Below are 16,879 nucleotides of genomic sequence, written 5' to 3' on the forward strand. Positions count from 1 at the left end.
AATTCTAGGTCATGGTCTGAATCTAGCCAGACATATTTTGTGGGGCCACAAGCTATTAAAAATGTTTCTTAAACAAAATTTAAAAAATAAAATAAAATAAAATGTTTTTTAATTTGTTAAAATTAAGGATCAGGAAAGGGGCACCTGGCAGGCTCAGTTGGTAGAACACGTGACTCTTGGTCTTGGAGTCGTGAGGGTTTTTTTTTTTTAATTAAAAAAAAATTTTTTTTAATGTTTTTATTTATTTTTGAGACAGAGAGAGACAGAGCATGAACGGGGGAGGGTCAGAGAGAGAGGGAGACACAGAATCTGAAACAGGCTCCAGGCTCTGGGCTGTCAGCACAGAGCCCAATGCCGGGCTCGAACTCATGGACTGTGATATCATGACCTGAGCCGAAGTCGGATGCTTAACCAACTGAGCCACCCAGGCGCCCCTGGAGTCATGAGTTTGAGCCCCAGATTGGACATACAGATTACTTGAACAAAGGAAAAAGAAGAAGGAGAAAGGGAGGAGGGGGAGGAGGAGAAGGTGAAGAAGAAAGAAACAAGAGAAATCACATATAATGGAAAGTTTGTGTTTCTTTTGAGAAATCCATCCTGGCAACGCCATTCCACGTGGCCACACGTGCTGGAGCCAAACAGGGCTGTGGCAGCCCCGCAGGGGGCAACTTCCCCCACCTGCCCTTTTACTCCTGGCTGATGCTTGTTGGGCTCTAAAGGTGTTTGAGTTGGCAGGTCTTGCTTAGAGCAACAGTCTTAGGCTGCAGCTTGCTTTTAGAATAGTAAATATTTTCTCGCCATCACCATACATTTCCGTGTATGGTATTCACCATACATGTGAATCTTTCTGGATAGAGGCTGGCAGTGGAGAAGCTGGATTTCATGTACACTGTCCACCATCTCCTATTTCTCCTAATTATTCACAATGAGAACAGCTTGAGAATATCAGATCAGTATTTGCAAACGTCTGCAGTTCTGTTGCCTTTTTAAAAATCTTATTTATGATACTGTTTCTTTGTTTTTGTTTTTTTTTTAAATATCAGAGACCAGTGTGATGCAGTTTTCTTCTTTTCTTAGCTATATCACCCATAGACTTCAAAAGTTTAAAAGATTTCCTATATATATATATTTTTTCTTCTGTGAAACTGAGTGAATTCCCCATGACGATGTCATAAACTCATGAATTTACTGGAAAGGGACATCATATTTATTTATTTATTTTTATTATTTAAAAAAATTTTTTTTTAACGTTTATTTATTTTTGAGAAGAGAGAGACAGAGCATGAGCAGGGGAGGAGAGAGAAAGAGGGAGACACAGAATCTGAAACAGGCTCCAGGCTCTGAGCTGTCAGTACAGAGCCCGATGAGGGGTTCGAACTCACCAACCGCAAGATCATGACCTGACCTGAAGTCGGACGCTCAACTGACTGAGCCACCCAGGCTCCCCAAGGGACATCATATTTAGAAATGTATTGTTTTTTTTCACATATGCATAGCACATAAAAACTGATATTGTAGGAAATGTTATCATCAGTATAAAGCACATTTCTAAAAAAATTGTACTGAAGTATTTGCACTACTTATTTGTATATAATTTGAATGTAATCCACTGTGTACTCTCCTTTAAAAGGTGCTTGTGTAGTTTCTATATTTCTTCATTTTTCAAAAATTTGTGGCTCAGCAGCTTTGAAGTTAGAAGTGGTCAGTGACTTTTTGGATTTCTGCATTAGCAATAAACTCAAATAACGGTATAGATAAATATCTTTCTCAGAGACCCCCAGGTTCTTTTTCAAATATGCATCCAAATCTTGCCAAAATATGCATTTACAAACACACTTAAACAGTTTTTTTTTAAAGTTTATGTATGTATGTATGTATTTTAATTTATTTTTGAGAGAGAAAGAGAAAGCGTGCACAAGCAGGGGAGGGGCAGAGAGAACGAGGGACAGAGGATCTGAGGCAGGCTTTTCAGGCTTTGACTTTAAAATAGCAGAGAGCCAGATGTGGGTCTTGAACTCATGAACTATGAAATCATGATCTGAGCCAAAGGCAGACACTTAACTGACTGAACCATCCAGGTGCCCCTATTTATTTATTTTTGAGAGAGAGAGTGAAGGACAGCAAGAGAGGGAGACAGAGAATCCCAAGCAGGCTCCACACTGTCAGTGCTGAGCCAGCCACGGGGCTTGAACCCACAAACCATGAGATAATGCCCTGAGCTGAAATCAAGAGACAAATGCTTAACCGAGTCACCCAAGCACCCCTCACTTAAACAGCTCCTAACAAGACATTTACGAGACAAAAAATGAAACCTCTTTAATTTCATACATTCTTTCTTAAACTACAAGATTTTTGTAGCAGACAATTCAGAATTATGAGAACATATGACTTCTCATGGTTTTTGCAACCAATACAACCGTGTCTTTTATTTTCTGATAAATTGTTGACTTTCTCTTAAAATTTCATATTAAGCCCAAACCTTATGATTATGACAAAGTTTAATTTCAGACCCAAACTTCACTTGATAAAATTTGTTAGAGACTGTTAATGCCTTGCAGAACAGGGAGTATTCCAGATATGCACATATGTATATACACATAAGCCACATTAAACAAAACAGTCCAAACTTTTTGTCTAGTCTAATTTGGCCATCGTTATATAAATATGACCTTCAGGCTAGAATCCTCGAAGTAATTTGATTTTGTGTTTAGCTTGAGAGCTACCATAATCCTGTCTTTTAGCTCTTTGACATTTAAAATGCCTCTTTATACAGGAAGTCACTGTTACTGGTTAGCCTGGAAGGATTCAGGCAGGTAATCACAGTCTCTAAAACTTTCCTCACTCCATGATTCCAGGTCTTTTCTGAGTGGATAACCTCTATCATCTTGCCTTCACCATCTCATGGTTGTATACATAAAGATGATCTCTGTACATTGTATTTATGAAATAGATCATTCCCTCAGTCAACTAAACACCAACATTCACTACTAAAGGTGTAAAGAGTAAAAATATGACCACTACCTTTAAGAGGTCATTTTCTGGCTTGGGTAAGTGGTTTGGACTTTGGTATTTCCACTCCCTGATTAAGGTTCTTGTGGGTGTGGTTGATCTCAAACATCCATTCCACCCCAGATAATAAGGTTTGAATTAGCGTTGACAATTCTTTCCTCTTAACCTGTGACTAGTTTAGGATTGGGTGTGTGACTTAGTTCTGACCGTTGAGATGAACAGGGAAGTCTGGTGGAGCCTTTGGGGATTCTTCTCTCTCTGAAGAGTCACAGGAGACAAAGCTGTAGTTAAAATATGGTGGATTGAAAAATGCCTCTCATGCAACCGAAACTCCATTAAAATTCTAGGAATAAACACAGGGTAAAGATGTTGGAAGAAAAGGACAAAATTTCGGAAGCTAGAAGAGAGATAGATGAGTAATAATGGACTTCATGAACCCAAGAAAGCTGAAACCTAAGCCAGCAGTGGCAAAAGCCCTCGATTGATTGGCAGATCCCCAGAAAGGTCAGGAATTGGAAACACTGGATACTTATGAAATGAGAGATGGATATGACAAATACAGGAAGATATATGATAATAAACACTGGACCCCAGATCTCCTTTCTTCTTCCAAGCAAAGGGCTAGAGTTTCATTATCCTGAGATATTGAACCAAAGGGAGTCTGGCCCAAGGATGAGGCTGGGAGGAAGGTACCATGTTGAAAATAGGGAGATAAAGTGAAATTCTTCCCATTGAATGATGAGACCCCCCCAGGGCATAGTGAAGTGAGTGAGGCTCTTGCCTTGGACGCAAAATTTAAGAGAGTATCAAAAAAATTCGATAGTCAAGTAATGTTTGTTTACATCAATCTACATGTTTATGATGCTGCTTGCTATTTCTTCTTTCCTCTCTAATCTAATATGATCTCTTTCCTTCTTTTTTTTTTAAATGTTTATTTATTTTGAGAGAGAAAGAGAGAATGAGAGGAAGAGGGGCAGAGAGAGAGGGAGAGAGAGAATCCCAAACAGGCTCTGTGACGTCATCCAAAGGCCAGATGGGGGGCCTGATTCCTTGAACTGTGTTATCATGTCTTGAGCTGAAATCAAAAGTTGGACACTTACACAACTAGGCCACCAAGGTGCCCCACTTTCCTTCTTTCTTAAGTACATCTTTTAGAAGGTACCACAGTGAGGGTCTCTTAGTTAACTCTTAGGTTGTATTATCTCTGTTGAAAATGTCTTTATTTCACCCCAGTTTTGAAAGACAGTGTTATAAGGTTCACAGTTGTAGGTTGACAATAGTTTTCTCTAAGCACTTTGAAGATACTATTCCGCCACCTTCTTACCTCCATTGTTGCTATAGGTAAATTTATATTCAGTCTAAATATCATATCTTGGTATGTGATTTGTCTTCCTACCTGCTTTCTTTTGAGATTTTTTTTTTCCTATGGCATTCTGTATTTTTACTGCTCTGTGGATTTCATTGTAATTGTCCTGCTTGGTATTTATACCAATTTATAAATGTAATATCTTTAATAAATTCTAGAAAACCCTTAGCCATTATTATCTCACCTGTCGTACCGACTCCCTTGTGATCCTAGCCTATCCTCTCTAATTAGATGTATCAATCTTAGACCTTCTTTCTCTTTCCTCCATGTCTCTTAATATCTTTTATATTTTCCATTTATTTGTCTCTGTGTTGCATTCTAAATAGTTTTTCAAATCACTATGTCATTATGTGAAATATTTCAAATCACTATTTCATTATGTTTAATTTCAGTCTAAGCCATCTATTTAGTTTCTAATTTTAATTATGTTTTTCTTTTCTAGAAGTTCTATATGATTCTTTTTCGTATCTGTCATTTGGTTATTTTGAGAGTCTCCTGTTCCTTTATCCTATTTATGATAACCATCTTTTATTTCTCTTTAAACATGTAAAATATATTTCAGAATCTGTATCTGATAAATAATTCTTAACTAAATCTTTGCAAGCTTTATTCTGTAGTTTACTGTTTCTTTGGACTTCTACTCAGAGTGGCTTATTTTTTTATGCATCTATGATTTTTTAATAATGTTTTTTATTTATTTTTGAGAGAGAGACAGAGAGTGAACAGAGAAGAAGACATAGAATCTGAAGCAGGCTCCAGGCTCTGATCTGTCAGCACAGAGCCCGTGAAGGGTTGAATTCACAAACTGCGAGATCGTGCCCTGAGCTGAAGTCAGACGCTTAACCAACTGAACTACCCAGTCGCCCTTATGTGTCTGTGATTTTTTAAAAACTATTCCTCATATTATATAGAGTTTTATCTGTCTGAAGTTTTTGAGGATTGGGCTTCAAAGGGTGCATCCAAAAAAGATACGCTTTGCTTCTTTCAGGTACCTGCAGGGAAGGGGGCAGGTGCCAACCTGTGCACTCTGTGCATTTTAAACTGGATTTTCCCCTTGGGGTTTCCTGTGTAACTGAAATAGGGTGAGCACCAGCCCTAAACTCATGGTGTGAGGGGGTGGGGGCTCTACAGCTTTGTCTCCTCTCTGAAACCAGGGATCAACAGATGCTACCTTAGGGCAAATATTCTCTTTATTGCTTCATTACCTGTTTGGCTGGTATACCTATCTGGATTTGGGGCCTGTAATGTTTTTCCTTTCCTTTCCTTTCCTTTCCTTTCCTTTCCTTTCCTTTCCTTTCCTTTCCTTTCCTTTCCTTTCCTTCCTTTCCTTTCCTTTCCTTTCCTTTCCTTTCCTTTCCTTTCCTTTCCTTTCCTTTCTTTCTTTCCTTTCCTTTCCTTTCCTTTCCTTTCCTTTCCTTTCCTTTCCTTTCCTTTCCTTTCCTTTCTTCTCTCACTCTTTCAGTGACTTTCATGATTTTCTCTTTCCTGCCATCTCATCCATGAATTAAAAAGATTTTGAGGGGGGGCACCTGGGTGGCTCAGTTGAGTAAGCATCTGACTCTTGATTTTGGTTCAGGTCATGATCTCATGGTTCCTGGGATCAAGCCCCCCGTGGGACTCTGCACTGACCACGTGGAGCCTGCTTGGGATTCTCTTTCTCCCCCTCTCTCTCTGTCCGTACCCCACATGCACATATGCTTTCCTTCTCTCTCTCTGTCTCTCAAAATAAATAAACATTTTTTAAAAAAATTTTTTTGCGGGGCACCTGGGTGGCTCAGTCAGTTAAGCCTCTGACTTTGGCTCAGGTCATGATCTCAAGGTTCATGGGTTCAGGTTCTGTGTTGACAGCTTAAAGCCTGGAGCCTGCTTGGGATTCTGTGTCTCCCTCTCTCTCTGCCCCTCCCCCACTCATTCTCTGTCTCCATCTCTCTCTCAAAAATAAATAAACATTGAAAAAAAATTTAAAAAGATTTTCTTTTGGTATTTAAAAAATGTTTATTTATTTTTAAGAAAGAGATGATGGGGGGAAGGACAGAGAGAGAGTAAGACTGAGAATCCCAAGCAGGCTCCACACTGTTAGCACAGAGCCCAACATGGGGCTTGAACACATGATCCATGAGATCTTGACCTGTGTCTAAATCAAGAGTCCGATGCTCAACCAACTGAGCCGGCCAGGTGCCCCCCCCTTTTTTTTTTGTATTTTAAATCTCATTTTAAGTGTTCTGTTCTCAAAAGCTTTCCGATACTTTTAGTGTATGTCATATTGCTGGAAATAAAAATTCTGAATTTCTACTGAATTCTAATCTGAAATTTCTACTTAGAAAATAGAAGTTTGGCCATTTAGAATACTTTTACCAAGCTGAGACAGTTAGGTTAGTGATCTATTTCTGGGCCATTTTTGAAAACAAGACTGTTACTAACTTGGGAGACCCATTGGCAAGGGAGGTGATATTAACAGTGCAAAGTTGATTCTTCTTTCTACCTAATCCTTTTCTCCAAAGGTCATCCCTGACTGTTTCTGGGAGGACATTGAGTAGACAATAGCTTCTAAATGTTGTGTGAATTCCTCAGAGTTCCAGGGAGAAAATGGTCCTCCTCTGACTTGTAGCTATCCCACATCCCACACATATTAGTCATTAAAATGCTTCTCTCTGTAGATCAGTGTTTGAGAGAGGATAGTCTGAGAACTCTGACTTTATGTGTTCGGTAAAAATTAGAAACTCTGGGGATTTTCATTAATTAAAAAAATCTCCCCCTCAAAAAATATCTCCAGATAATTCTTATATACTTGAAAGTTTGAGAATCTTCTAGATTTTATGGTATATGAGGGTAAGGATTATTACTATTTATCCCAGTAACCTCTCCCTCTCCCCAATGCCATACATATATTATATACTCTATGGACACTTTTAAAGGAAAAGAGAACATTAAGTGTATACTAACAGAACATATAACAATATAATCGGCTGAGCCATACAAAATTAAGCTCAAAAACAGATCAAAACAGCCGAATTCCTTTGGTGTAACCTCATATTTGTTAGGGAAAGTGAAAAATGGCCTTGTCAATCATTTCAACTGAACTATAAGATATCAGATAAATTAACCTGCTTAGTTTCGAACTCTCTAGAGAGCACACGGAAACTATATAATTCAAGTCTTAGGTTATAAATTCCTTAAGTCCAAACAAAAATGTAAAAACTGTAGTAGTGTATGTATTTGCAGTAGATTCTAAAATTTTTCTTGTAAGTCATGAGAGCATTGAACTCGAAAAGAACACAGGGTTTTAAAGTCTTAAGATGTCTTAAGAGAATTAGTTTAATGCATTTCAATCCTTTTCAATTCCTTGAAATATGCTAGAGAAAATACTTATAAATTATTGAAAACAAAAATCTGATACATCAAAACAAACACTACAAAGTGGAAGTTAATGCTCTCAGAACACAGTTTCCATCATGTGAATCCCATATTCAAACTTTCCAGTGGTTTCCTATTACCCAAAGACTAAATCTGTTAGCTTACCATTCAAGTTCCTCCAAAATCTAGCTCCGAGCTCTCCATTCAATGGCATCATCACTCCTCAGTTGAGTAGCCAAATTGATCTGCTAACCATCTCCAGATACCGTGCTTTCTCACTTCTTTTTTCCCCCTGCCCTGACTGCTCCCCTTAGTTCATCTCATTTAAATGAATGCTTTCTTGCTTTCTTTCAAGGCACCTCTCTGCACCTTCTAATATTAGGCTAGTTGTTAAATTAAAACATTGGTGGGGTGCCTGGGTGGCTCAGTCAGTTAAGTGTCTGACATCGGCTCAGGTCATGATCTCACAGTTTGTGAGTTTGAGCCCCACGTCAGGCTACTTGTCTCCCTCTCTCTCCGCTCCTCCCCCATTCTCGCTCTGTCTCTCTCTCTCAAAAATAAAAAATAAAAAACATTAAAAATAATAATAATAAAAAAAGAAAACATTGCCCACAGTAGGCTACCACTGCTCATGTTGCTATATTTCATTGAGTATGACTAAGAGCTGGGGCCTTGAGTTCCTCTGGTTCTTTCACCTCCTTTGAAGGAAGAAGTTGTTGCCCAGAGTGGTAAAATCAGGGTCTTACTGTGCACGGGGCACAGGTGTTGGGGGAGGCAGAGCCATGTCTCTTGACACAGCCATGGTTGCCTCTGGCACACTGCTTTCTGCTTTGCCATGGGGCTCTAGGCAAAGCTCTAGGCAACAGTACACTTCCCTTTCCACAAGTTTGACTTTCTTTCTCCTCCCCGTGTAACTCTATTTATGAGTAACAGCACGTAGAGTGAGCCACCCCAGTGGCCCCTGTGAGGAGTGCCTCACTCCTCTCTCCTCATTCCCTTCTTTCACTTGCTGCTTCTGGACGTTGGAGCTTCCTGGTGCCAACCTTCTCCCCAGCAATTCACATCCATAGGTAAGTCTTCGGGCCTCTGTCTTTTTAGTTTGAGGAAGAGGGAGGTGTTCTGGTGTGGGGGCTCCAGGAGAGAGGGTGCATTGAGAGTGCAGGGTTTAGCTAGTGGAGACTGTATCCTAGCTGAGGGCCCAGCGGGCACCCCTAATGTCATGTTTATAAAAGTCCAGGTAAGGCTTTGGGCACAAACAGCCTCACGATTTGTGGGGTTGGTGACTCTTTGTGGTTCTTCCCTGCCCAGATCCTCTCTCCCATCCCCCATTCCTCATCTCTACCTCTCAGACCTTAGGGAGGCTTTGATGTTGGGAAGACAGCCATGCTCTGCAAAGTAGCAAGAAGGCCTGGGGGCAGAGGCAAGCCTCATGGAGGCCTGGGCAGCAGCCTGAATAGCAAGGCGTCTTTGGGAAGGGGCTGCATGCTGCAGAACTGGTGTGATTAGCACCTTAGGATTGATATGATCCTTGTTATATTCGGACTGAAACCTGAGCCACATGACTCCCATCCACTGTTAGCCTTACCTCCCTGACCCTAGAAAAAGAGAAAACTGATACAACATTTTGACATCTTCAAGAAAGGGAAGTTTGGAGCATTATCTTGGAATTTTTAGTTTGCTTTTTTGTGGACAGAGAATGTTCCATATGGTAGATTCTTTGTTACTTTGTGAGACTTTTTCTGGTCCTAATAAGAGGTCAATTTTTGTAAATATTCCATGGCTACTTGAAAACATAAATGTGTATTTTCTACAGCTATGTTTTAGCAACTATCCTTGTGCCCAAAGCACAGTAGGACTTAGTAAACACCTATGTTGAATGAGCTTCCCCACGCAAAACACAGTGCTTGTATAGCAACTTCAGAATATCTCTAACATTTCTGTTTTACAACCTATGCATTTGTGGGGACACGTATGTCCTAGAAATGTCTAACTCTATAATATCACAGAAGCACACCGTAGATGGACTGTGTGGAAATCCCGTAGCTCACTGGAGAAGCTCCTCACGTGTGTACCACTGCCCACCTGTGTCAGGATCAACTACAGAGCTTTTTAAAAATGCGGTTTCCAGATCCCGGACCTGGTGAATCAGGATTTCTGAGGACGTCCCCCAGAATCTGATCTTTGTTTTTTTGTTTTTGTTTTTGTTTTAATTTATTTTTGTTTTGTTTTGTTTTTAGTGTTTATTTATTTATCTTAAGCGAGACAGAGAGAGCAGGGGAGGGGGAAAGAGAGAGAGAAAGGGAGAGAGAGAGAATCACAAGCAGTCTCCTCGCTGTCAGCACAGAGCCCCATGCAGCTCAGGGGGTCAGTCTTATGAACCATGAGCTCATGACCCAAACAAAATCAAGAGTTGGACGCCCAACCTGCTGGTCTTTTAAGATTGCCTCCTACCCTTGATTCTGATGCACACTAACATTTGAACTACTAATCAGGAAAATCAGGACTTTTCAGAATGTCTTCTGTGAAAGAACAAGGAATCTCCCACTCTACTCAAAAGCAGTCATACTTTCTGGGCCTCCCCACTGGTCCGCAAAGTCCATTACACAAAGGCCGCAAAGTCTGACATGTCAGAGCACTGTTCTCTGGAAAATGAAAATGAATGTGTATTTGCCCCTATAGCACTTCAGTAGCTGCTATTACATACACTTTCTAATTAAATCTTCACCACAATCCCATGAGATTCTGTGGTGGGTTGAATAGTGCCCCCCCACCCCCCACCCCGGGCAAAAAATACATGTGTCTGTGCCCTAACCCCTGGTAGCTGTAAATGTTACCTTCTTTGAAAAAGGGGCTTTGCAGATGTAACTTAGTTAAGGATCTTGAGATGGGTTCATCCTGGATTACCCAATAAGACCGCAGTTGAAGGCTTCCAGAAGGAGCGTGGTCCTGCTGACACCTTGATTTTGACTTCTAGCCTCTAGAACTGTGAGAGAGTAACCTTCGGTTGCATTAAGCCAACAACTTTGTGGTCATTTGTTAGAACAGCCCTCAGAAATGGATACAAATTGGCATTGTTATTCCTATTTACCACCATAGAGCTGGGTCTACTGTAAGTGTGATAAATTTTGTTACAATTCTATTACTGCTGGGTTCTGGGAGGATGGTAACCTTGAATTGATTTTTCCTTTTAGGGGATTTATGAGTTAAGCACATTCCGTTCTAAGTTGAAGAACCCAGAGATAATTGCTGCCCATTTAGTGAAGAGGAAAGCCTGGAGGGAAGTTACAGAATTCCCAAAGGTCTGTGTAGGAATCATTCTGGCTGGAAGAGTGTGGCCCATCATGCCCTTCACCAGTAAGTGCTTGGCCTATTGACCTTCACAGCACAGCCAGCAACAGCACCCCTGAAGGTGTGATGTGGCTGCCGTCACCCACACTCCCAGGTTTGGGAACTTGCCTGATGTCAGCTTGTGACTTAAGTGGGGCAATCTCTGGTCTTTCATTTCTGTTTGGCATTACGTGGTCCACTACAACTCCCTTTATATATTAACTTTGGCTTATGTGAGGGATCCATGGAGAATGAAAATGAAGTTAGTGCTAACCATGGTCCATTTCAATAACAACCCTCTAAAAATATATTGAACTTATAAGGTATTCATAGATCTAAAAGCACTTGAATATAGCTTTAAGGTGAAAGCATAACTGTAGATTCAGACAGACTGAGATTGGAATCCTAACTCAGCCATTGGACCTTTAAGCAAGGACCTGCTTGAGTGTCAGTGTCTTCACCTATGACATTGAATCTCACTTCCTAGAGTTACTGTGGGGATTAAAAGAGAGAATGTAAAGGGCTTACTTAGCCTGCTGATTGGCATGTAGGCTGCTAAGAAGGATCCATCATTGCTATGCACGATCTTAGCATTTCAACCCAGTTTCAACTTTCTTTCACTGCTTTACCCCACCCTAGGTTCTAAGGCTTTCCTCTTTAAAAAAAATTCAGGTGGACAAAACATAGGTATCGTAAGGATTAATTCGAGTCTCTCTTATGAGCTATTTATTAAATGTTTCTTCGTGGTCTAAAAATTAGCATCTAATTTGAATACTTACCTTACTGCTGTTTTATTTTTCCTGTGTGGGAAATGTCAAGTGAGGTGGGTGTGAAATACTACTGACTAGGATATTGAACATGTGACAATTTTAATGACAGTAGTTAAAAAAAAAAAAAACAACCGGCATATGGGATCATTAAATTATTGATGATGTTTTGCTGCAATGGATTTATAAATAATACATGTTTAAAGTGTTATTTCCTTTACATTTCTTTAGGGACAACTGAAGAGTCTTCTCGTTTTGAGTTTAAAGCGAACTGACAGTTGGAGAAAGGTCAACAAAATGTTCATCCGTGCAGTTTCTACGCCATAAACCCTTCAGACTTCAAATAAGCACATAACCAATTTTATAGAGTTTTATCAAATAGTCGCCCTTGTTTTTAGAATGAACGAAGCAATGACTTTAATTTAGCAACTGGGGGGTGCTTAAAAAATATTAATAATTAAAAGTTTCATATTAAGCAGTATCACTGTTTGGGTTTTTTCTCAGATAAACTTCCAAATTGAAGTTAGCGTCTACAGATAAAAATGAAAAAGGAACTAGGGGTGCTTGGGTGGCTCAGTGGGTTAAGCGTCCAACTCTGGATCTCAGCTCAGGTCTTGATCTCAGGATTGTGAGGTCAAGCCCTGAGTTGGGCTTTGTGCCCCACCTCCCTCCCGAATAAAGGGAACCCAACAATTAGTCTCTGAAGCTTATCAATTTCCTGACACATTAGCTCTTTAGAATGTTATTTTATAAAGGGAGGATGTGGGGTCACTGGGAACAGAAAGTGGGAAAACCATAAAACCGGCTATGGTTACCCCCCTCCCCAGGGTTAGGAATCTCTAGGAATTAGATGTCAAATTGTGTTTGGTATGCATAGGGGATGGAGGAGAGGCATAGGGTCCATAGTTTTCATGGACCTTGAAAAAAGTTCCATTGCTTCTTCCTTTTTCCTTTTGGAACAGGCTAAGAGGAATGAAGGGGCTGAGAGTGGGGAGGGCAAGACAGGACTCTTCCCATGTTGGGTAACCTCTCACTCAGCCTTTTCACCTCCAAAAACCATGACCGGCATTAAACTTCTGGTTGGTTCAAGAATGCAGCTAAACTAATTACAGGAATGTGAACACGAAATGGCAACCAGGAACACCAGGAAAAGATAAAATGTCTTTAATTCTTTTGTTTCTTGAATTAAATTTTAAAAAAATTTTTGGAGGCTCCTGGGTGGCTCAGCTGGTAGACCATCTGACTCTTACTTTCGGTATAGGTCGTAATGCCAGGGTTATGAGATTGAGCCCTGCATCGGGCTCCATGCTGAGTGTGGAGCCTGCTTAAGATTCTCTCTTTCCCTCTGCCCCTCTCCCTCTCATGTGCATGCATGCAAGTTCCATTCTCTCTCTCTATAAAAAAAAAAATTTTTTTAAATGTGCTTTTTTTCTCCTGTGTATTTGGTTTTAACTTCTATCCCTGCAATTTTCAGAAAGAATTTAAAGCAGGAGGCAAATCCATAATTGAATTACAAAACTTAAAATTTTTCTGATGATAAAGGATAGTATAAAATTTGCTTTGAATAGGAGAATGTATATTCTATATAAGCATTTAAAATACAGCACATTTTTCCTACAAGTTCAGGCCCAAGAGCTACTTAATTGTGTTAATCTGTTTGTAGTGGTGAAAGGCAAGAGGGGCACCTGGCTGTCTCAGTCGGCAGAGTGTGTGACTCTTGATCTTGGGGTCCTGGGTTCAAGCCCCATGCTGGGTGTAGAGATTACTTAAATGAATTATTTAAAACAAAAATTACATGAAAAAAATGGATAGGGAGAGATTAAATGATTTATATTACTGAATTTGATCACATTTTTTCTCAAGACAGAGCTAAAGGAGTTTAAGTAACTTGTCTAAATATCCCCCAAGTATCAGTGCCAGAATCTAAATCCAGGTCTGTTTGACTCCAAAGTCCAATCTCTTCCCTCTGTATTCTTCACCTCCAGTGAGGCTCTTCTTTGACCTCCACTCATAAAGTCCCTGGTCCTCCCACTCTGCACTTGGTTCATGGGGACGGACAGACTGCTCCTGTAAGAAATCAGAGCTGATGTGGGGCCCATCCCAGAGGATTGCTCCCCTGGAGTGGTTCTTTAAAGTGACAGGTGATGGCTATAGAGAAGGATTGTTGGATAAAACAAAAGATGTAAAACAACAGTTTTCTTGACAGACTGCAATGTGCATCTGTTAGAAAGTGTGAAGAACAAATCAATCAAAGCCTAAGAAATAGAAATGGTTGAGGGTATTGCTGGTGTTTTGGAAAACAGCCAACTTGATATGGGTTTTACTCTAAAAATGAGTGAGGCATTGTGCTATTTTGGGGTGTGATGTGGCACGTTATCCCTCATGGTAAAGTGTTGTCCAGGCTTCTACTCTTTATCACCTTCAATTCTCTCCAAACTCCACAGGATACTTCAGCAAAGGACAGAAGCCCATCTGCTAAGGAAGTGCTTGAGTGACATTTTAAAATGACATGTCTGAAGCAGTCAGCCAGCACTGGCCTGGTCTGAGTTTGGTGCTAAATGTTGGTTCCTCTTTCATTCTGTCAGAGATATGAGGTTAATAGAATTTTGAGGAAAGTCATTGGTCTGAACTCTGCACAATGGCAAAATGTGCTACATTTGTGATGATGTCACAGAATGTTTGGATGGGAAGGCCCTGAGGGATCATCTTTGGGTCTAACTTCTCTTCTTTTTCTCCAGCTTTATTGAGGTCCAAATGACAAATAAAAATTGTATATATTTAACGTGCACAATGTGATGATGTGATATGCATATGCATTATGAAATGATACCACGGTCAAGCTTGTCAACGTATCCATTGCCTCACTTAGTAACCAACTGTGTTTGTGTGTGTTGAGGAAACTTAAGATCCCTCTCTTAGAAGAATTAAAACATTTTTTTATTTTTTATTTTTCAATTATTTTTATTTTTATTTATTTATTTTTTTATTTTTGAGACAGAGAGAGACAGAGCATGAGCAGGGGAGGGGCAGAGAGAGAGGGAGACACAGAATCCGAAGCAAGCTCCAGGCTCCCAGCTATCAGCACAGAGCCCGACGTGGGGCTCGAACTTACAAACCTCGAGATTGTGACCTGAGCTGAAGTCGGATGCTCAACCGACTGAGCCACCCAGGCGCCCCTTAAAACATTTTTTTAAATTAAATTTTATTGTTTTAAGTAAACTCTACACCCTACGGGGGTCTCGAACTCACAACCCTAAGGTCAAGAGTCACATGCTCTACCAACTGAGCAAGCCAGGTACCCCTCTCTTAGCACATTTAAAATATGTAATAACTATAGTCACTGTGCTGCACATTAGATCACCAGAACTGATTAATTTTATAACTGGAAGTTTGTATCCACCAGCCTACTCTCTGCTTCTATGAGTTTGACTTTTTTAGATTCCACACATATGTGAGATCATACGGTTTTTGGCTTTCTGTGTCTGGCTTATTTCACTTAGCACACTGTCCTTCAGATTCATCCACATTGTCTCAGGTGGCAGAATTTCTCATGGCTGAGCAATATTCCACACACACATGCACATATATACACCACATCTTTGTCTATTCATCCATGGACAGACACTTAAGTTGTTTCCATACGGTGATTATTGTGAATAATGCTGCAGTGAACAGAGAAGTGCAGATCTCTCTAAATTTTTTTTAAGCTTATTTATTTTGAGGGAGAGAGCACAAGCGGGTTGGGGGCAGCAGAGAGAGAGGGAGAAAGAGAGAATCCCAAGCAGGCCCCACATTGTCAGTGGGGAGTCCGAGTTGGCCTCGAACCCTTGACCCTTGAGATCATGACCTGAGCCGAAATTGAGAGTCAGAAACCCAACCAACTGACCAAATGAGCCACCCAGGCGCCCCCAGATATCTTTTTGAGATACTGATTTCCTTTGGATATATATCCAGAAATGAAACTGCTGGATCATGTGGAATTTTTTAAAAATTTTAATGTTTATTATTGTTTTTGAAATATTAAAAAAGACCCAACCATCCTCACCATATATATTTAGATCTGATCTTAAGTAAAAGATGTCAAAAAGAAAACCTAGAATATATACATAAGTGCACACACCCCTGAACCCAGAAAACCTAAAAGAAAAAATAGCACAAAGTTCTGTTAACAGATAAATTTATCTTTATTTCTGGAAGACGTTTCCACACCCCATTCTACGTCCTCTTCCTCTTGCAGCCACTTGGGCCTTCAGCATAGCAGCTTTTCCTCGGCCAGACCCTGAGCCTTGGTGTTTATTTTTCATGCTCTTTAACATGGGCACATTTGTCAACATGTCAGGCGAAGTGAGAAAGCAGATCTTTTTTTTTTTTTTTCTGTTTTTTATTTTATTTTTTTATTTTTTTATTATATGAAATTTATTGTCAAATTGGTTTCTATACAACACCCAGTGCTCATCCCAAAAGATGCCCTCTTCAATGCCCATCACCCACCCTCCCCTCCCTCCCACTCCCCATCAACCCTCAGTTTGTTCTCAGTTTTTAAGAGTCTCTTATGCTTTGGCTCTCTCCCACTCTAACCTCTTTTTTTTCTTTTTTTCCTTCCCCTCCCCCATGGGTTTCTGTTAAGTTTCTCAGGATCCACATAAGAGTGAAAACATATGGTATCTGTCTGACAAAGCAGATGTTGATGTCACGGATGTACACCTGCTCCAGCTGTGCCACTGGACCTTCCCTGTATGGGACCGCGATGTTGGACATCCGGCAGTTTATGTTGTCCTCCCTGCCACTGAGCTTCCCATGATACATCTTGTCAGTGTTGGTCTCACATGTCATGATATGACCCGCAGCCTCGTGTAGGACTTTAATCAGCACACTATAAGACATCTTAGCAGGAAGAGAGTTCTCACTGGCTCCCACATAATCTTCCTCTCAGGTGCAGAGGCAATTCTGGTGGCTGCAAAGGCATGAGCCAAGCGAATGGCGGGCCCTGTGTGCCTGGCAGTTCTCTTTGTAGTGTTTTGAGGAACACCTCCCCCCCAGTGTTGTTTTCCATAGC

At 40.4% G+C, this 16,879-nt stretch overlaps 1 protein-coding gene and 1 long non-coding RNA gene across 2 annotated transcripts; one reads left to right on the forward strand and one right to left on the reverse strand.

Annotated features, from left to right (window-relative positions):
- The first annotated feature begins 10,831 nt into the window (after positions 1 to 10,831).
- On the forward strand, positions 10,832 to 12,304 carry LOC109499393. The gene is made up of 2 exons (XR_002156669.3): positions 10,832 to 11,083; positions 12,055 to 12,304. It is a non-coding gene; the product is annotated as an uncharacterized LOC109499393 (long non-coding RNA).
- Positions 12,305 to 15,973: 3,669 nt separating this feature from the next.
- Positions 15,974 to 16,773, reverse strand: LOC101097968 (small nuclear ribonucleoprotein Sm D3-like). Its single transcript, XM_045056958.1, has 2 exons — positions 16,513 to 16,773; positions 15,974 to 16,187 (listed from the first exon to the last, which is right to left on the reverse strand). Exons 1-2 carry the CDS (start codon positions 16,705 to 16,707, stop codon positions 16,008 to 16,010), a joined length of 375 nt encoding a protein of 124 aa, XP_044912893.1. The 5' UTR covers positions 16,708 to 16,773; the 3' UTR covers positions 15,974 to 16,007.
- Positions 16,774 to 16,879: the final 106 nt, after the last annotated feature.

This window comes from Felis catus, chromosome B1 (genome assembly GCF_018350175.1).
Source record: "Felis catus isolate Fca126 chromosome B1, F.catus_Fca126_mat1.0, whole genome shotgun sequence".
NCBI classification, from domain to species: Eukaryota; Metazoa; Chordata; class Mammalia; order Carnivora; family Felidae; genus Felis; species Felis catus.

Bases quoted from the DNA above. Each gene is read 5' to 3' on its own strand.
- LOC101097968 (XM_045056958.1), bottom strand. From the start codon at position 16,707: ATGTCTTATAGTGTGCTGATTAAAGTCCTACACGAGGCTGCGGGTCAT. The intron at 16,188-16,512 runs ATCAACATCTGC...AGAAAAAAAAAA, and splicing joins AGCAGGTGTACATCCGTGAC to AAAAAGATCTGCTTTCTCAC.